General features: G+C 45.6%; 1 protein-coding gene and 1 pseudogene across 1 annotated transcript; both read right to left on the bottom strand.

Moving 5' to 3' along the window:
- Nucleotides 1-7,058: 7,058 nt before the first annotated feature.
- On the bottom strand, nucleotides 7,059-14,325 carry GIMAP4 (GTPase, IMAP family member 4). Its single transcript, XM_012786137.3, has 3 exons — nucleotides 14,148-14,325; nucleotides 11,513-11,587; nucleotides 7,059-8,979 (listed from the first exon to the last, which is right to left on the bottom strand). Exons 2-3 carry the CDS (start codon nucleotides 11,571-11,573, stop codon nucleotides 8,066-8,068), a joined length of 975 nt encoding a protein of 324 aa, XP_012641591.1. The 5' UTR covers nucleotides 11,574-11,587; nucleotides 14,148-14,325; the 3' UTR covers nucleotides 7,059-8,065.
- Nucleotides 14,326-19,550: 5,225 nt separating this feature from the next.
- On the bottom strand, nucleotides 19,551-20,924 carry LOC105883131 (annexin A7 pseudogene; annotated as a pseudogene).

The raw sequence follows: 20,924 nt of genomic DNA, 5'->3' as shown, positions 1-20,924 counted from the left end.
ATTTTTTTTCCTACAAATGTAACTAGTATCTCAAGAGGAATTTTAAAACATTAGGTCATTAAATATGAAATGTCTGAATTCGAATCAAAAGTTCAGTTTATTATATCTCAATCAAAAAAGAGTACAATTAATCAAAGTATGTGCCTAAGCTACTGGCACAGTGTTGCCATCTTATGCTTGTATATGCCAGCAGCAAAGAAGCCTGCAGAGCAAGTGGCAATGAAATTGTGAAAAGCCTTTTCCACAGCTTCTTGAGAATTGAATATTTTTCCTTGCAAGCAGTGCAAGGAAAATTTTTCTTTGCAAGCAGTGGTCCAACGCCTGGAAGAAGTGGCAGTCAGGTGGTGCAAGGTCTGGCGAATACAGTGGATGACAGAGAGTTTCCAAGTCCAGCCTCTGGAGTTTGAACAGTGTTGTTTGTGTGACACGTGGTCAAGTGTTGTCTTGCAAGAAGATTGGCCTGTCTCGATTGACTAAAGACTAATCTCGGCTGCTTAATCACAGCATCCTCATCATTTCATCCACTTGGTTGCAGCAGACATCTGCTGTACTGAATTGACCAGGTTTCGTGAAGCTGTAGTGGATAATACCAGCACTGGACCACCAAACAGACACCAGCAGCTTTTTCTGATGAACATTTAGTTTTGGACTGTGTTTGGCACTTCATCTTTATCCAACCATTGTGCTGTACACTTGGAATTGTCAAAAAGAATCCATTTTTCATCACACATAACAATACGGTGTAGAAATGGTTCGCCTTTATGTCATGATAGCAAAGAAAGGCGAGCTTCAAGACGATTTCTCTTCTGACACTGGTTCAATTCATGCGGTACCCATCTATCCAGCTTCTTTACCTTGTGGATTTGGTTTTTTTATTTTATTTATTTTATTTTTATTTATTTTTTTTTTTGAGACAGAGTCTCGCTTTGTTGCCCAGGGTAGAGTGAGTGCCGTGGCGTCAGCCTAGCTCACAGCAACCTCACACTCCTGGGCTCCAGTGATCCTGCTGCCTCAGCCTCCCGAGTAGCTGGGACTACAGGCATGCGCCACCATGCCCGGCTAATTTTTTATATATATATATATATATATCAGTTGGCCAATTAATTTCTTTCTATTTATAGTAGAGACGGGGTCTCGCTCTTGCTCAGGCTGGTTTTGAACTCCTGACCTTGAGCAATCCGCCCGCCTCGGCCTCCCAAGAGCTAGGATTACAGGCGTGAGCCACAGCGCCCGGCCGTGGATTTGTTTTAAATAGTCCAATATTGTTGGAACTGTAATGCCAAACCTTGCTGCTAATTCATGCCTAGGTTAAGATGGATTCACTTCCACTACAGCTTTCAGCTCATCATTATCATCCATGTGGCTCATTTTCAGTGTTAAACTCACCAGAACAGAACTTTTCAAACTATTGACATACTGTGTGTTCATTAGCCACATCCTTCCCAAACACTTCATGGATATTTTGAGCTGTCTGCATTGCGTTAGTTCATTGGTTACATGACAGAACTCAGATTTAAAAAATAACACAATTTTTTACTTATCCATGGTTTTGCAAAAATTGCTCTAAAATTTTTTTCAAAGATAATCACAAGCCAAACCATGTGTTTGAAAGAATGAGGATGTACCTTCACAATAAAAATAAAACAAGAAGTGTCAAAGTGAAATGTCAGAGACATCAACTGTCAAACTTAGTACTTAGGGAGATCGGACGTTTGATATTTAATAATAACCTACTATCATTAAAATTTCTCTATCTCATTAATGTTTTGAAAAACACAAATCCTCTATGTATCATTGTCTGAATGAGCACTTCAATGCTTGTGGAATGTAGAGACTGTTATTTTTCCACACTGTTCATTTTTTCTGCTTTCTTAGTAATAGATCTCTTCCACAATAGCCAAACATACAGCCGCCCAGAGTAACATGTATATTCCCTGCCTTTCTTGCACTAGGTATGGCCATGACTCTGTTCCGGCTAAGGCTATTTAAGTGGAAGCATCAACTGGCTCTTTCAGAAAATATCCTCAAAAGGCAGGAATGTGCTCCTGTAGGAACACAGCCATTGCATGGCAAAAGTGACACTATCTTGAAGTGAAACCGTCTTAATGACCCATGGTTGATCCTTTCACACAAAGTATTCTGCAGCAAGGTCTCTAAAAGATGCCTGGAGCATAGATAACCCCCCAACATCTGCTTATCTAACTTCCCCGATGGTCTCGAGTCCGTTGGCAAGAAAGTCTGAGACGTGACCAGCTGCACATGCTTTACGCTAAAAGCTTGCTATATAAAGGGTGCTTTATATAGCACGGGGATCCTTGGGGTGCCTTGGGGTGCGGGATCCATCATCTTACAGCCGCCTGAGACATGTCTGATGCTCTTATGTCCTTATTAGATATTTCTTTCTGAGACACTGGATTTGTCAGCCTCTTCTTCTAAACAGTGAGCGTGGAGAAGATTGACCCACAGAGTAAAACCCAGGTGGAATTCCCAGAAACAGTCCCTCATTGGTGCCAATAGATTGGAATGAGAAAGCGAAACTGTCAGTCATGTCTGGTCACCCCCACAGGCCAAAAGAGAAAGAGACGGAACAGTCTGTTTCCTGTTTTTCAAAAGTAAAAATAATAGTAGGAAGTGGTCCAGTGTGTATCAGGCTCTCCCTAACATCCTGAAATTGATTGGTCACGGCCAGGCCTGATAAGGAGAAAATGTATTAAGCAACCCCAGAGCTGCTCCCTCCTGGGTGTGGAAGGATAAGAAGTTCCTCTTTCCAAGCCAGGGGGATGGGAGTGAGCTCGGTATGGGAATGCCCAGGGCTGCCTGTGGGACCCTTCCCCGTGACTCACAATTTCCAGGAAAGTTGCTAAAGCCTACAAAACGCTGAGCATGTGTCGTGATGGTGGAAACCAGGCAGGGGACTGACCTGCAAGTCCCCACGAAATGGGATAAGGCAGACAGAGAACAGAGGCACATGCATGAGGAAGGGAGCCCAGAAGCCTCCCAGCAAGAGCAAGGAGGATTTTGAACTCTAGTCTGCAGCAGACATGCAGCTTGAGCAAAGTTCCTCCAAATCTCCAAGGGGGAGGGTGATGTGCAACTGCCAAGTGGGTAAAAGAGTATTGAGCGGGTGCTTCACGTACTCCAGGAACTTGGAATCCAATGGTGAACAAGGAAGTGTTCTCTGTCAGCTGCTGCTGGGGGAGACAGACAATAAATACGTAAAATACAAGCTTAAAACTACTTTGTTCTGAATACACCCAGCATGAAATAGTGTAAGTGTCTTGGATGGGACAGGAAATGCTTCCACCAAGAAGTCAGAGAGACGCTGAATGCTTTTAGATGAATTATTCAACTGGGCTGGATCTCCTGTCGCGGCCGTGGCAGCCCTGGTTCTCCTGCATTCTCTGAATCACAGGAAAGGAGCCTGGAATGCTGTTTTTCCTCATCCCTTTCCCAGTATGGTCCAGGTGAGAGTTGGGCAACAAGAGGGAATCACGCGAGATTTGGATGGTGGATGGGAAAGGAGGAGGGCCATTCTCTGGCATCAACAGCAGGGAGACAATGGGTGTCCCACAGGCACATGCCACAGCAAATGGGTGCGTGACACCACAAATCTCTGCGCATCATGGAGCTTCCCGGACCTCTGCCTCCCCAGCCTTGCAAGGGGTGCACCAGCCTCTAATTCCCTGGACTGAAAGCGCACCCTACTTTCAATACCCAGGTGGGCTTCGGTTTTCCTAATCAAATCCTCTGTATAGGTGGAGGAAGAAGAAATGCTCTTTGGAAAGAATCAAGGCAACATAATGACAGGTTCCAGACATGGGATGGAGTGTGTTCCAGTAACCCTGGGACATGGCACATGAACGTGAGCCTGCTTACACCATGAGGGATTTGTGTCCCGTATCTGCGTAAGATTCTTATTTGACATGTGTAAAAGATTTAAACACATCTATGCCACTAACTCACATTTTGTTCTGAATTTACAGTGTCTCCCATAAATTTGGAAACACTTTAAGACAAACCGTTCCTCAGGGTCTGTAAGTACTAAAAGCTCTTAAACTTTCACATGGTGGCAGTGTCCTTGACGCTGTGCCTGCCATCCACCCCTGCTGGGCCCTGACAGTGACATAGCACTGAGGGGACCCAGGCAGGTGGACCCTCTGCTGGTGCTCTTTTGTCCTGGCCTCTCAATTGCTGGGGACAGCAGCCACCAGCTGAGTTGATAGTGAAACTCAAAAAGTATTTCTTTCAGGCCGGGCGCGGTGGCTCACGCCTGTCATCCTAGCACTCTGGGAGGCTGAGGCAGGTGGATTGCTTGAGGTCAGGAGTTTGAAACCAGCTTGAGCAAGAGCGAGACCTTGTCTCTACTATAAATAGAAAGAAATTAATTGACCAACTAGTATTTATAGAAAAAATTAGCCAGGCATGGTGGCGCATGCCTGTAGTCCCAGCTACTCGGGAGGCTGAGGCAGGAGGATTGCTTGAGCCCAGGAGTTTGAGGTTGCTGTGAGCTAGGCTGACGCCATGGCACTCACTCTAGCCTGGGCAACAGAGTGAGACTCTGTCTCAAAAAAAAAACCAAAAAGCCAATGCCTTAATGGAAGGTCTTTCATGTTTGGTAAACATTTAAATGTTTTAGTATTTTTCCTGATTTTCCAGCAAAACTTCCATAACTGAACTCATAATTTCTCTTACCACCTCTCCAAATAAAAATGTGGACAAACATACATAGAGAGAAATTTTTATAGCTTCACACCCTTATGTTAGGAAAGAAGAAAGTTCTAGAATTAAAGATCTGAGCTTTCCATCTTTAAGAGGAACACAAGCAAAGCAGTGATGCTACTGTCACCCCGAACCTTAGAACCTTACTCAATTAATTGGGAAACACTACAGGCATTGCCAAGAGCCAGGCAAGCATGCCCCCCAGCTCCACACCACTACTCAACATGATAACAGAGGTATTAGCCAATGCAACCAAACAGAAATCAATTAGGTGCACAAGAATAAGGAGAGAAGGAGTGACGACAAACTGCGGAACATCTGTATGGTGAGACACTACTCGGCAATAAAAAGAAAAAGGCTATTGACACACACCACTCAAATGATTCTCCAAAGCATTGTTCTGGGGTGAACAAAGCCAGTCTCAGAAGCGACTTTCTTGTACTCATCTCTAGATTCTCAATGTCCGGTCTACAATCAATTATGAAATACAAGCAGTTAATGAGTGTCAATGACTGCGTGGATAGGTACAAACTCCCAGAACTCCTGAGAGAAGGGAACATGCCCCATTATCCTTATTGGCCAAGAACCTCTGTCTTCCTTCTTCCCCGGGAGGCAAAGAGGCAGCGATTTTCTCAGGGTTTTTCACGTGGGCTCCTCTGCTCCTCACTGCTTCTCAGGGGCACAGTCTTTTTCTTTGCCTCATCTGCAGGGTTACCCCGAATGCAAGGGTAAGAATAATTGAGTGTGTTACACCGAAAATAACCACTGCTGTGAAAGACTTTGCTTCATATTAAACCTGAATTTACTTTCTTTGGGGAAGTATATGTAGCTTTTTGTTCAAATATTTGCTCACAGAAGGTTGTAATACAACAGGATGTTAAATTTCATGCCTCAGAATTTTGGCTAAAACTCCAGTGATGAAAACGGTAGACACAAAGTGCACCTGTGTTCGCAGAGTGAGACAGAAGATGTGTTACTCCAGGTGACCTTATCTAAGGAATCATGCGCTTCTTTGTGTGTTGCTTCTCTTATCCTTGAGCCTTTGCTAACTTTTGTTAAATGTACAGCCTCAACCCCTTTGCGCTCTAGGGAAATAAGGAAAAGGTGTATTTCCTATTGTTGGCAAAATGGCTTAGGGCATGGAAAAGCCTATTTCAGGACGGCAGAATAAGAATTACAATGCACTATTCATGTTATAAATAAGCATTTATTCAGCACATAATGAAGAGCTAAGGAAGTTGTGGTCTTTGACTGGCGGATGGGCTGAGAATGTGGTTCAAATCTTCTAGGGAAAAAGAGAAGGGAATATATGAAGGTAGACCAAGTCTAACTCCAAAATCACCTTGAACTTATAACAAAAAGTGAAATTCATCCCTGTATTATTAGAATTATTAGTGGTATTTTCCAGGACAAAACATATTCTAGTTTGGCACAAATATGAGAAAACTGAAAGTTTTTATTATAATAACAGTAAGCAAACATTCAACTGAATGAGGCAGAATTGTGCAGATGACCTGCTAAGCAGTAAGTACTCAAGGTGAGGGAGGTGGGGTTGCAACCATAGATTTCTTTCTCAAGAAAAGGAGAGAACTTATTATTTATCAAATGGGTTAAATTGAGGTTGGTCAAAGAGTTTCTACAGATACAACTGAATATATCAAACATTGTTCTCTGGTGGGACTGCAAACTAGTTCAACCTCTGTGGAAAGCAATATGGAGATACCTTAAAGTGATACAAGTGAATCTACCATTTGATCCAGCAATCCCATTACTGGGCATCTACCCAAAAGATCCAATGACACTCTACAAAAAAGACACCTGCACTCGAATGTTTATAGCAGCACAATTCATAATTGCAAGGCTGTGGAAACAGCCCAAGTGCCCATCAATCCAAGAATGGATTAATAAAATGTGGTATATGTATACCATGGAGTACAATTCAGCTCTAAGAAAAAACGGTGATATAGCACATCTTATATTTTCTTGGTTAGAGCTGGAACCCATACTATTAAGTGAAGTATCCCAAGAATGGAAAAACAAGCACCACATACATTCACCAGCAAATTGGTATTAACTGAGCAGCACCTAAGTGGACACATAGGTACTACAGTAATAAGGTATTGGGCAGGTGGGAGGGGCGCGGGTATATACATATATAATGAGTGAGATGTGCACCATCTGGGGGATGGTCATGCTGGAGACTCAGACTTGTGGGGGGAGGGGGGAATGGCATTTATTGAAACCTTAAAATCTGTATCCCCATAATATGCTGAAAAGAAAATAAGAATTTATTGTCCACAAAAAGAAATTCATAGCCATATATAAATTACAATGCACTATTCATGTTACAAATAAGCATTTATTCAACAAATATTTATTACACGCTTCCTATATTGGGCATGCGGCAGGAGTACAAATGAAGACCATATTCTATACATCAAAAGAGCTCAGAAACTTGACTGAAATATGTTCACTTCTGCTTTGATGGATAGGCCTTCATCATAACAAGATTTTAAAATACATGTAAAACTATTAGGTTTGTATGATTAAAATTAGCAAAATATTAAAGTTGATTGAATTTAGTTATCATTGCTTATTTTTCTATGTTCTGTTAATGAGTCAGTGATCTTGTATCCATAATATAATAAAAGTGTATAGTTTATGAACTAGTATAAAAAAAACATTGTTCTCTTATCTCTTGAATTGCTCTTTTATTGTTTCTGGTATTTGGAGATTATTATTTAGTTGAATTTGGAGAAATCTATTTTCCGGACAATTCTTTCTTCTTCAAAGAGCAGATGATAAGAAACAATTTGAGTCCTTATGTGAAAATGTAATTAAACAAATTGACATTTATCTAGAAACAATTCTACAAGCATCTCCATCTATGGGTTCACCTAATGCAAACAAAGAATTGATCTCTCTAACAAACCATGCAGGTAAGATTATCACTATGTTCCTAAAGGCAAATATGAGTAGAATTACAGGGAGAGATTATCTGCTGATCTAGAAAGAATCTAGAAGAGAAATTTTACTAAGGATAAAAAGATATAGCTTGTGGTGATCTTTGGTCTCCTACATCCCTTTTCTCTGTGAGTCTGAGGAAGAATTCACAAGGGAGCAAGCACCAGAACTTCCTGCTCTGGAGTTGCACAAATTGGGGATTTGTCCCTCTGCTGTTAAGTCAGTCAGTCATCTACCAATTGCCAATGGTGACCTTCCCTGCACTCCTTTGTCCCGAGAGCCTGAGAGACAGAAACTAGAGCACCCTGACTTGGAAAAATGAATACTATGGGGCAAGGTCACCAGAGAATATGCAGAAAATACGGACAGATTTTCTTCGGCTTTAATCTTCCAAAAAAATTCGTGAGAAAATATGGTAAGCAACGTTTAACAAATTAAAGATGAATTCAATTATATCTTTCTGACCTTCAACTTCCCTTCTGGCAGCTTGCTGCCTGGCAGCATAGAAATCCTCCCTTTCTGCTAATTGCCTCTCCATGTTTGCCTTTCTCTTTTCCTGCTCCAGTTTATCTCTCAGGTTTCTGATTATGCTTTCATATTCCTCTCTTATCTGTGCTTTCTCCCTCTCCAGCTCTGCTCTGTATTTTTCTTGCAAAACTTGGATTTGCTTCTGAATCTCCTGCTCAGCCCTTCCGTACAGCTTATTAGTGTAGCACCCTCCCCCATTCTCCCTCCCCATGCGCTGCAGCAGGGCCAGCAGCTGCGCCCTCTGGGCCTCCTGCTCAGCGCCTGTTGCCCTGTTGTTGAACACACAGTAGCGACCACCAAACGTGCTCAGCAACTCTTGAATGCCCTTTGGAGCTTCCTGTAAGTAATCATGAAAACTGATATCACCCAAGTCATCTTTCCGGGTGAATAAGAGAGTCATGAATTTTCTAGCCCTGTCTCCAAACATTTTCAGGATCTTCTGTGTGGCCTCATGCTCTTCCTCAGTGTAACGGCCCAGTGGGACCACCAGGAGCAGGGCATGGGGCCCTGGGGAGGTCAGGAGGATGCAGCGGACAATCTCCTTGCTTATGTCCTCATCCGGCGTCTCGGTGTCAAAAATGCCAGGTGTGTCAACCACCACAAGTTCTGTTTCCTCCCACCTGCCGCTCCTTTTCTCACAGGTCTTGGTAATGGATTTTGCTGCGATGCCAGAATTAAACACTTTCTCTCCAAGGATGCTGTTGCCCGTTGCACTTTTTCCTGCTCCAGTTCTACCCACTAAGACAATTCTCAGTTGGCTTCCAAGCTCTGGAACATCAAGGAAACATAAGCCACACTGTTAGAATCTGCCTGCTATAGTCTCCACTACCTTGACCCCGCACCCCAGTGCCCTTCTCTGCTGCTGGCTGTGGGATTACCACGGTTACTGCTGCACTCACAGGAAGTCTGCAGAAAGCCCTCTGGGCCTGTCGTGCACCGTGCAGTACTGGGGCAACCGGCCCGTCCCTTAACTTCCTATCTTCAGATTCCCTTGCGGTTCTTACTCTGCTCTTTCGTAGCTAGGTAGCCCACAGAAGAGGAAATAAAATGGTTTCAAAAGAGAACTGTGATTTTTATTCTTGTGATATCTGACTTCGAAGGGTGGGCTCAAGCTCTTTCCAGGATAATGTAAGAGGTGCTAGCTCACCATTGGTTTTGGTAGTTGAGTAGAACCCCACGGTATTCATATACCCCATTTCATTAATCCACTCATGTATTGGTGGGCACTTCAGTTGTTTCCACATCTTTGCAATTTGAATTGTGCTGCTATAAACATTTGAATGCAGATGTCTTTATTATAGAATGTCTTTTTTTTCCTTTGGATAGATGCCTAGTAGTGGGATTGCTGGATCAAATGGTATTTCTATTTTTAGCTCTTTGAGGTATCTCCAAATTGCTTTTCACAGGGGTTGTACTAATTTGCAGTCCCACCAGCAGTGTAAGAGTGTTCATAACTCTCCACATCCACACCAGCATTTGTTGTTTTGGGACTTTTTGATAAAGGCCATTCTCACTGGAATTAGGTGCTGTCTCATTGTGGTTTTGACTTGCATTTCCCTGATGATTAGAGATGTTGAGTACTTTTTTATATGTTTGCTGGCCATTATTCTGCCACATATACTTGCCATCAAATTGGTACTAACTGATCAACACTAAGGTGCTCACATAGTAATAATATTCACTGGGTGCCTGTCAGGTGGGGGGATGAGAGGGATAAACTCACAACTAATGCGGAGTGCACTGCATGGGGGAAGGGCAGGCTTGTAGCCCTGGCTTGGGCAAGGCAGAGGCATTGCATTAACCAAAATGTGTGTACCCCCATAATATCCTTAAATAAAAAGAGAGAGAGAGAGAACTGTGAGCTTCTGCTGACACCTGCTCCTAATAAGGTGCAGGAAGTAACACAAGATTTGCGGGCATCTGCAGGAGAGATTTATATTTCTAATTTGTATTGAAAATGGAGTGTTTGCTGTCCTCATTAAGGAGTCAGGGGGGTGAATTATATTAATACAACCCATGATGATCCTTAAGGCAGAGTTACCCAGGTACGATATCCAGAATCTTAGGATAAAAGAAGTATATTTCCAAAAGTTATATGCCTCACAACAGGAAGGCTAAGATTACCTAAAGAAAACTGTGGGCTGGTAGTTACATTATTAGTTTGCACAACACACTGGGAAATTCCCTGCTAAGCACATCCCGAGGGTGTTGGTTAGCCATACAGGGAGGAATAGGAAGTAAAATGAAAAGGCGCCAAAGGCCAGCTCCACTGCAACAGTGTGGTCATGTTGATAGCATGTGGGTAGCAAACCCTGGAGGAGATGGCAAATGTAGCCACAAAGTATTCCCTTTCCCTGTACGCGTGCCTCTTTGGGATGTGGATCTGCAGTTCCTCCCACGAGGACGCTGTCTATTCAGCCCTTGAATCTGGGCTGGCCGTGCAGCTTGCTTTGGACAACAGGCCAGTAGAAAGCACGAGGCAAGCAGAGGCTCAACAGTGCTCGTGCATTGTGGCTGGTCCTCTCTTCCTGCTCTTCCTGCAGCTGCCTGCTGAAGAAGCCTGGACTGGCCTACTTCGTGACGACCCCTGTCACCCTGGCCTGAGGGCTGCTCACTGCCACACCTGTCTGCGAGGCTGTCAGGACGAACCCCTAGCTGACCACAGAAGCCCAAGTGAGTGCCCGAGACGAGCCGAGCTGGTCCAGACCCAAGAACTGCCCGGCTGACCTGCTAACTAAAGGGTTGATGTTTTAAGCCACTAAATTGTAGGGTAGTTTGCTAAACTAGCCAAAGCTCAGCTGACACAGTCAATTTCCATGGCTAAGTGGGGAAAGGGAAGGCCCTGTGATACACCCAGCATGTCAGCCAGTTTAATTTGTTGGTTCTAGACCACCAGGGGCTGGGAAATTAGGGACCTTGAGGAAGAATCAATTTTTCCCTCATTCCTCTTTCCCAGTCCTCCGCCAGGCTGAAGAGGTGCAGAAAAGCAACCAGAGAGGCTACAGCCAGCTGTTGTGGTGAGTCAACATTGTAGGAACCAGGAGGGGAAAACTGCCAAGCTCAGGCTAGAACAGAGGATGTTTTAGTCTCTCTTCCACTTAGCCGCTGTGGCCACATCATGAGGAGAAAGTGCAAAGGGTCAAGAGAACTAAAAGAGCAGGGCAAACGAAGAGAAAGTGAGAAAGGAGGTTGGAAGTAGTTTTCTTTTGCTCAGATGGGGACAGGGTGGCAAGGCGGGAGGACCCCCTGGCTCTGCTGTCCTCCCTACAGCCTGGCCCAGGGAGCCTGGGCACCCTCTCACCGTGGCTGTTTGCTGGGTGTCCTCCGGGGCTAGAGCTCGTGCCGTGGTATTGGGTTGCCATCGTGGTTGGAACTCCTGCAGATCAAGAAACGTAATTATGTCATTTAGGAAAACGGACAACACCTGGAATCCCTGACCCCCTGTAGCCAGGCGTCCTCAAACTACGGCCCCTGGGCCACATGCCGCCCACCTAGGACATTTATCCCACCCGCCAGGTGTTTTTGCCGCCACTGCCTGTCCTGCTTAGCAGCCGACTCGTCCCGGGCCCACAGTGCGCACTCTCCAACGGTCTGAGGGACAGTGAACTGGCCCCCTGTTTAAAAAGTTTGAGGACCCCTGCTCTGTAGCCAACTCATTTTCACCAGAAACTTGTTACTTTGATTTCTCCTGCCCAATTTCCTTCAACTCTTCTCAACTCTCCGTTTTCAGCCTCGTTTTCAGGTTGTTTTCTTTTTCTGTACACAACCATAAATGCTTCTGGTACTTTCTCAGCACTACTTCTGGCTCCTTCCCCCTCTCTAACCATTCATTGCTTTGATGCCTTTTAGACTTAGTCTGTAGGCTACACCCTCATCAAGCTCCAAACTTTTATGTCCCATTCAACCTCATCTGGCGATTCATGGGTGTCTCCACCAGCACCTGCCCACAGCCGGGCCGGACCTCCACCCCGGCCTGCTCCGCCCCCGTCAGCCCGTTCAGCCAGTGGCTCCTGCAGGACCCTGGGGTGGCCCACAACCCTCCTTCCCTCACTCTCTTGTCAGCCCATCACCAAATCCTACTGATTCTACTTCCCAAAACCTCAAAATCACCTCTTTCTCTCCATCTTCGTGCTAACACAATCCACTGTCAGTTGTTTGCCATGCAGCAGGCTCCTAACTGACGATCTCCCCTCCAATCCCTTTCCTACTCTATAATCAGATGTTATTTTAAAACTAAAATTTGATTTTTTTTTCTTGTTCAAATTCCCTAGTGGCTTACTCTTGCTTCTTGAAAACAGGTTACATCCTTGAAATGGGCTATAAGGCCCTGTGCACTCAACTGCCTTCTCTCTCAGGAGGCGTGAGCCGCACAGGTCTCCTCAATGTCCTCAGAATCCTCTCGGCCTCTTCCTCCTTCGAGGCCCTTGTAGTACTTTTCCCACTCCCTGGAGGAGCATTCCAACTGCAATCCGGCTCATTCCTGCCTGGCCCGCAGGCCTCGGCTCTCCAGGAATGTCCTCTCCAACCTCTCCCCACCCACCACCACCCCTCTGACGGGGTCTGCTATGATGTGCTCTTATTGCACCCCAGGGATTTCTTTCAGAATAGACACTACAACAGAAAGTCATCTGTCTGATTTTTACTGTCTCCTCTTAGATTATAAGCATTTGACGGGAGGGCCGTACGCGTCTTATGTTTCCCTTTATTCCCTGGGGACAAGCGCAATACTGGATGATGGATGGATCTCAGCAAATATTTGTTAAATACATAAATTGATACTCTCCCCACTTCTCGCCTTTCTCTGATTCATCACTATGTCCAGCCCACGTCGAATCTGTGAAAATGACGATCCTGTCCTTGTTGATTAATACTTAATGTCATAGAAGCACAGCACTAATTTCTTTTTAATGTTTTCCTTCACTGCTACCTACAGACATCTTGCAATGGAGAAAGACATTTGAAAAGAACTCTTACTGGGTAGACTTTGATCGAGACAGGCAGAAAATGGAAGTTTTTTTTAAAGATGGAGTCACCGGATAGGAAGCCATCAAATATCAGTATGAAACATTGTCAAAAGCCGGACACTTCTTTTGAAAGAAGGGTTTTTTTCTTTATCCTTTAGAATAAAGAGTAGGAAGCAGCTTCTCATAAACGGGGAAGAGAAATCATAGAAATTTTAAAGACCAGCTTTGGTGGCTGGTGTTAAGAAAGGGGATAGGATACCAGCAACAAGAAAACAAAGAGTCTCTGGGTGTTTGTTAGTGTCCTGCTTCCAGCACCTGGGCTCTTTAATGCCGCTCTTTTGATCGTAACCCAGATGCAAAACCAGGAGACTGTGCTTCTGTAGGTGGCTGATTTCTGCTCCCTCTGCCTCAGTCCTCAGATTTTTCTGAACCATACAGAGTCACACAGGGTTGCATCTCCCTCCTCCTGTCTCCTAAAGGGGAGCTCACCTCCGGGTAAACCCACGGAGGGACTGCCCCTGAAGAGGCAGCGTCCCTAGTAACAAAGCCTCAGGCCACAGGCCTCCAGTCCTGAACCATGTGCAGGCCCGGGGGGGCTGCGTGCCGACCAGAGACCCCTACATGTCCCGATGCTCTTCTCCCCGTGAGCTCCCCCAGAGCCACTTCTGCTTGCTCACTCAACTTTATTCCCGAAAGTATCAAAGATTACTTATAAAATGTATAACCAGTGAAAGGCGTCATTTATTTGTAAAACAAGTATCCTCTGAGCAGCCACCCCTGAAAGAGGCATTAATTTGTAGGCTTCAGCCTTCATAACAGCTTACAACCTAAAATCAACAAAGACAGGAAACATGAAACAGCAAGAAATCTATTCTGAAAGCAAGTTTGCCAGGCTTGAGATATAGACCCCAGGGGGGAGGTCTCCTCCCCACGAAATCACACATTCCCCCCGCCATGCTCCGACTCCCTTACCTGAAAGGTCTGGGTCCTGTACCCTCCTCTGATTTTGCCTGCAATTCTGCGCCAGGATATTGAGAAAGAGGATCAGAGAGGAAGTGAGGGGAGGAGTTTTTCAAACTTGCTTGTGCAAGGGACCTGCCCACCTTGTCACCCGGCGGCGCGAGCAGCACTTTCTGCAGGGACGGGATTGCTCTGTGCCATCCAACATGGCGACCACCACTGGCCACATGTGGCTATCGCGCCCTTGACATGTGACCCGTGATGAGAGCTCTGAATTTTTTATTTTATTTCATTTCGATTTATTTGAAATTAAAGTTAAATCGCTACCTGTGCCTAGTGGCTACCACACTGAGCCTCACAAAACTCTGCAGTGAGAGAAGAAACAAGGGTGCTGCTACGACATTTGAGAAGAAAATTCTGGTCAAAACCAGAGAGTTGCCAGCTATTCTGAAAGACCCCTGGGTCCCTGGACCCTGCTCAACACAAGGGGCCACCAGCTCAGGCTTGTATCAGTGTAGGCAGCGACATCCTCTCCTTGGTCCCAGTGATGTGAGGGACAGAGAGCTGCTATTTCCAGGGTGTGTCCTCCCAGTCATCTGCTAGAAGCAAAACAGGGTAAAGGAAGTTCATTTGACTGACTAAGATGGGCCCAAGTCACCCAGTGAGATGGTCCTGGAACCACTGAAATAGTCTAGCCATTGATATCCGACACTACCTGCCATTAAAATGGAAACTGAGGTATTGTAATGGGGGTTCCAGCTCTCCATTATACCTGTTGTTCTTCCTTTATAAAAGGGTTCACAATTTATCATGATACTCAACAATTGAGCCAGTATTTAGAAATGCAGAGTACTTTAGTAATTATACAAATTGCCGGGCTTTTTTCCCCAAGATGGCTGACTAGAAGCATTCCTCATCCACTTAGAGCAACCAAAATAGTGTATGGAAAATTACACTTTGAATATATTATCCAAGCAGGAACACAGGAGTCCAACAGAAAAGCCAAATGAAACTCCAAGTTCTGGGAAGGAGGAGGAAACCAGGCAGCCTGCATGGCCAAGACTGGCCAAAATGGGAAGGGAAGGCCCGTTTCTGGAGAGGGTCACTGTGTGTCTTTCTGTGGTTCACTTTCCCACTGGGGAATCACACAGTCCAGGCCATGGGAGACCACCTTTATTCTCCCAAGCCCCAAATCTAACTTAGGGAGCAGCCAGGACACTGCGCGAAGGAACTGCTCCCGGAAGCCTCCCACGCCTGCCCCAGCCCGACCCAGCTACCGTGAGATACCATTCCTGATCCTAGATCTTCACAGGCTGTGCGTGGTCCCTGCTTCTAGCAACAACAGCAGTCTTTGGCGTTAGAGAAATTTAGGCTGGGGTTTCGGGAACAGAGGCTTGAGCGAAGGAGGGGTTCCTACAACCAGGACTGAGAAACAAGTCTCGTGGGCTTGTCGCGTGGGCTCCAGCCGCTGGTGCTGGAACCGGGCCACCACCCCAGGACCTGAAGGAAAGAACAGTTGCTGCGGAGGCTGGGTGTTAAGCCAGGTGGCATCTTCCATGGCCTGGGGCTGTGTTATGGATTAGATACAATCTGCTGTGACTGACTGAGTAGCTCCATCCACTGCCACAGGCAGGATGGGGGACAGAGCCCTGTGGGGACTGGAGCACGAGAGGGAAGCAGGCCCCACCCCTGCTGGCCAAACTTGTGGCTGCTGGGAGCCCCCACTCCCTCCCCTCACTAAGACCTCAGTGCAGCTTTGGTCACCCCTCACCTAAGCGTTTAGCCAAGGGCCTGAAGTCTGCCCTGTGACCCCCATCGACACTGGTGGGGCCTGATGTGCCGCACGGCTGAGACAGAGCACAGAATCCAGCCTCCTGGGCCTTCCACAGCCCAATCCACCACCTGGGACACCGGAGCCCTCCTCTGCAGGAAGAGAGCTTGGGCACAAACGCCACTGCTACCACCACAGCTGGCTTTTACACGCAAGCAGTACCTGCTGGCCCGAAGGCGACCCACACCGCCCACGGCCATAATGCCTCACGCAGGAGCTCGGCGCTCAGGGACACGAGAGCTTCTCACAACCGTTGCTAACACCGCCGCCTACACAGCCTCAGCTGCCCAGGAGGTCAGGAGTTGACTCACCCGTCTGGTCCACAGCCACTACAGCTGGCATGTGAGAAAGCCATCAAGAGACCCAAGAATTGGCTGGCTCGGATCTGCCAACACAGGTGCCAGCGTACACTGCCGCAGGTCACAAGGATAGACATGCTCAGCCCACCACCACTACCACCGGAATCTGAAGAAGGACCCACGAGGCATTCCGATCCCCAGCCCAACTTCACCACAGCCACCACCAATAACTTCACCCTGACATACAGAAGAGTCCACATATAACTCTAAGGCTATTTATAGCCAAGGAAATCCTATGGAGTCTTTGCCACTGCATGCGCTGCAAAGTCGGGCCGAACAGCCCTACCCAACCAACATCACAGGTGCCTCTTCAAAAAAAAAGTCTCCTCAGAATGAAAGTAAATTCAAAAATGAGGAAAAGTGACTGTTGTTCCAGATGCACAGAAATCAGTGTAAAGGTACAAGAAGAATAAAAAGGCAAGGTGCTGTGACACACTCAAAGGAGCACGATAATTCTCCAGCAGTAGATACTAATGAAAATGAAATCCTTAAATATCAAAGAATTCGAAATATTGATTCTAAAGAAGCCCAATGAGATACAAGAGAAATCTAAAGACCACATCAGGTGTCTTTTGATTTGAAATTGGAAATGTCACCCAAATGATCCAGTGACACTCTACAAAAAAGACACCTGCACTCGAATGTTTATAGCAGCACAATTCATAATTGCAAGGCTGTGGAAACAGCCCAAGTGCCCATCAATCCAAGAATGGATTAATAAAATGTGGTATATGTATACCATGGAGTACTATTCAGCTCTAAGAAACAACGGTGATATAGCACATCTTATATTTTCCTGGTTAGAGCTGGAACCCATACTACTAAGTGAAGTATCCCAAGAATGGAAAAACAAGCACCAGATATATTCTCCAGCAAACTGATATTAACTGAGTAGCACCTAAGTGGACACATAGGTACTACAGTAATAGGGTATTGGGCAGGTGGGAGGGGGGCGGGTATATACATACATAATGAGTGAGATGTGCACCATCTGGGGGATGGTCATGATGGAGACTCAGACTTTTGGGGGGAGGGGGGGAAATGGGCATTTATTGAAACCTTAAAATCTGTACCCCCATAATATGCCAAAATTAAAAAAAATTAAAAAAAAAAAAGAAATTGGAAATGTCATATTGAATGACCTGTAGAAGAAAATGTTGGAAAAACAGTTTAGACATCAACCTAGGCAAAGAATCTATGAAGAAGACCCCCAAAACAATCACAGCAACAACAAAATAAATATATGGGACCTGATCAAATTAAAAAGCTTCTGCACAACCATGGAAACAATCATTAGATGGAATAGACAACCTACAAAACAGGAGAAAATATTTCCCTGGTATACATCTGATAAAAGGCTGATAACTAGAATCTACAAAGAATTGAAACAAATCAGCAAGAAGAAAATGAAGCAATTCCATTAAAAAGTAGGCAAAAGATATGAACAGAAACTTTTGAAAAGAAGATAGACTAATGGCCAAGAAACATAGGAAAAACTGCTCAATATCCCTAATCATCAGGGAAATGCAAATCAAAACCAGAATGAGATATCACTTAACTCCAATGAGAATGGCTTTTACAAAAAGTCCCCAAACGACAAATGCTGGTGTGGATGTGGAGAGATAGGAACACTCCTACACTGTTGGTGGGACAGCAAACTGGTACAACCTCTACGGAAAGTAGTATGGAGATACATCAAAGTACTGAAAGTAGACCTACCATTTGATCCAGCAATCCCAATACTGGGTATTTGCCCAAAGGAAAAAGAAACATTGTATGAAAAACACACCTGTACCTGAATGTTTATAGCAGCACAATTCACAATCACAAAGATGTGGAAACAACCCAAGGGCCCATCAATACATGAGTGGCTTAATTCAATGTGGTATATGTATACCACAGAGTATTTCTCACTCACAAAAAAAAATGCTGAACTAATAATACCTCATACATTAACCTGGATGGAACTGGAGACCATTCTTGTAAATGAAGTATCAGAAGAATGGAGAAACAAGCACCACATGTACTGATCATCAAATTGGTATTAATTGATTGACACTTATGTGGACATAGAGTAGTAACATTCATTGGTGGGAGGGGGGAGAAGAGGATGGGTAAACTCACACCTAATGGGTGTGGTGCACACCATTTGGGGGATGGACACGCTTGAAGCTCTCTGACTCGGGCGGGGCAAAGGCATTATATGTAACCTAAACATTTGTATCCCCGTAGTATGCTGAAATAAAAAAATAAAAAGTATCATACCATTGGAAAAAAAAACAAAGTCCCATCTAATTATCATTTAAATAAAATATGGTTGAGACTTAAGGTACGATTCATTCTGAGGCAAATTGCTCTCCAGCTGTGAACCTGTAAAATCAAACACATTATGTGCACCCGACATACAGTGATGGAACAGACATATGATAGACATTCCCATTCCAAAAGGGAAAAATATAGGGAAAATGACAGGAGTGACATTTACCAAGCAAGTTCAAAGCCTTACGGTTCCAGAATAATCTTTTTTGACTTGATGCTCTGCCCTCCAGGCCCACCGATGGGTAGATTCTGCCTTATGGACCCTTTTTGGTGGCAGTTCAGTCTCCCAAGCTTTGCTTGCCTGCACGGTTTTGGACAGCTCTGGCCTCGTGGCTTTGCTGGGCCTGGCACACACCACACTGGAGCCTGCCAGAGCCACACCTGGGGCAGGAACACGGCCCCAGAGCGTGGGGAGCGCAGCCCACAGTGCGAGGCAGTGCTGGGCAGAAGCACCACATTTGAAATAATTTCTCCCCCCAGGCCCTGGCACTCTGGGCTCGAGATGGCAGGGGCAGCCCCAGTGACCTCTGAAATGCCTTTGGGGTCATTCTTCCATTGTCTTGGGCAATAGGTCTTGGCTTCTGTTGAGATGGCTCACTAATCTCCTCACCGTCTTTTTTTCTTAAGAGATTATTTTCATTTTTATTTAATTTGACATCCTGATTAGAATAAGATTAGTGAGAATGAAGCTTAACAAACATTGTGATGTTACAACATCATAGTGATATGGCTTTATACTGATTGTACATAGTGAAAAAAAATTAGAATTAAGGCAACACCATGTGCAGACCAAGCACATTACCCTGACATAGTCCGTAGTGAAAACCTCTTTTTGCTAGGTGGTGGCGGATACTGTTGCTTGCAGCTCAGTCACTGCTTTGGAGGATAAACTATGAATAGCTTCATTCATGTAAAAACACCGAATCCTTCCTACTGGCCCACAATGGGCAGAAGCGGCCTTCGACAATCTCCACTGACGTCACTGGCGATCATTGTGCCCAGGGTCTTCTGATATGACATCTGCATAAGATCAATCTCACTTCGAGTGACCACAGTCCTGAGCAGGGTGGAGTCATCTGCGCCAGCACCTTTCATAGAATAGTAGAGCCTCTCAGCAAGAAGGCAGGGCGGTTCAGGGCACACTGCAAGATGGTCTTCAAACCACTTTCAACGTGTCCGGAAAACTCACGGCCCACACTGCTTAACAAATCTCCATTAGCCATCCTAGAAGAGGCCTCCATGGTAGCCTTCCGCTGAGGGAGGCTTCTCGTGGCAACGATCATGTTAAAGCAAGCTCCGTCTGTCCCAAGTCTTCCTCACCAGCTTGGTAAGGGACCTCGAGCATCTTCCTGAGCCAGTGGGTGGATTACACTCTGGTTGTCATCATGATTTCCCTGGCACATAGATACAAGTACATGTTCAAAGTGCCCTGATGTATCTGACCCAATGTCCTTTTCAAGGTTTCATCCAAATCCTGATTGATAACATCTGATGACTTCTCAGATTTTCTGATTTGTTCTTGTGCACAAAAATCTCAATTGTTCCTGCTCCCTGCATCGCATTCCGCAAACTCCAGGCGTCATAGTATTCAGGAGGCATGAACAGGGCAAGAATCAGTTCTTCCATATTTCCCCTTAACTCTGATTTCAGATCTTCGATTAAATCCTTGACATCCATGGTCTTAAGAGCTGCTTTAATTTTTTGCCTCTGTCCATTGGAACGGTTGGCCACGACTTCCACAATGGCTTGCTTGTCTGTCTCCAAACCCTTCATTGCTTTATGAGAATTTCTGCATCTCTCATAGCATCGAAGTCGGCAGCTGCTCCGACTGTTCCTTGAGTGCCCTGAGTCATCGCAGCAGGCTGACTAGGGCAAGGAGCTTGTCCTCCGGGATACTTCCCTCCAGGCCACCAGGCAGTGGGGGCCTGTGTGGGACCAACACCATAAGACTGTGAAGGTGGCTGTGGATACCCAGAAACGCCTGCAGCGCCTGGTGGGACTCCAAATCCTTGGGCTGAAGGAACTCCAGGGTAGGGTGGAGATCCCCCGGCTGTGGGGCACCAGGATATCCCCCAGGGGCTGGATAACCTCCAGGTGCAGAGTAGCCTCCGCTCCTGGGTAGCCACTACTTGGCCTTTGTGGGTAAGCACCTCCTCCCATGGGAGGAAAGCCACTAGGATAAGGACACTGACCGGGACAGGGAAAGGATGATTCCTGACCTGCAGGAGGATGTCCAGGAAAAAGTGGGTAGCCTGTAGGCGGATAGCCTGGGTATGACAT

This window comes from Microcebus murinus, chromosome 9, assembly GCF_040939455.1.
Source record: "Microcebus murinus isolate Inina chromosome 9, M.murinus_Inina_mat1.0, whole genome shotgun sequence".
In the NCBI taxonomy this organism is placed as follows: domain Eukaryota; kingdom Metazoa; phylum Chordata; class Mammalia; order Primates; family Cheirogaleidae; genus Microcebus; species Microcebus murinus.
This window is presented reverse-complemented; position numbering and strand designations above follow the sequence as displayed.

Coding starts and splice junctions, on each gene's coding strand:
- GIMAP4 (XM_012786137.3), bottom strand. CDS start 11,573: ATGGCAACCCAATACCACGGCACGAGCTCTAGCCCCGGAGGACACCCA. Junction 8,980..11,512: donor ACACCCAGCAAACAGCCACG/GTGAGAGGGTGC, acceptor TTGATGTTCCAG/AGCTTGGAAGCCAACTGAGA.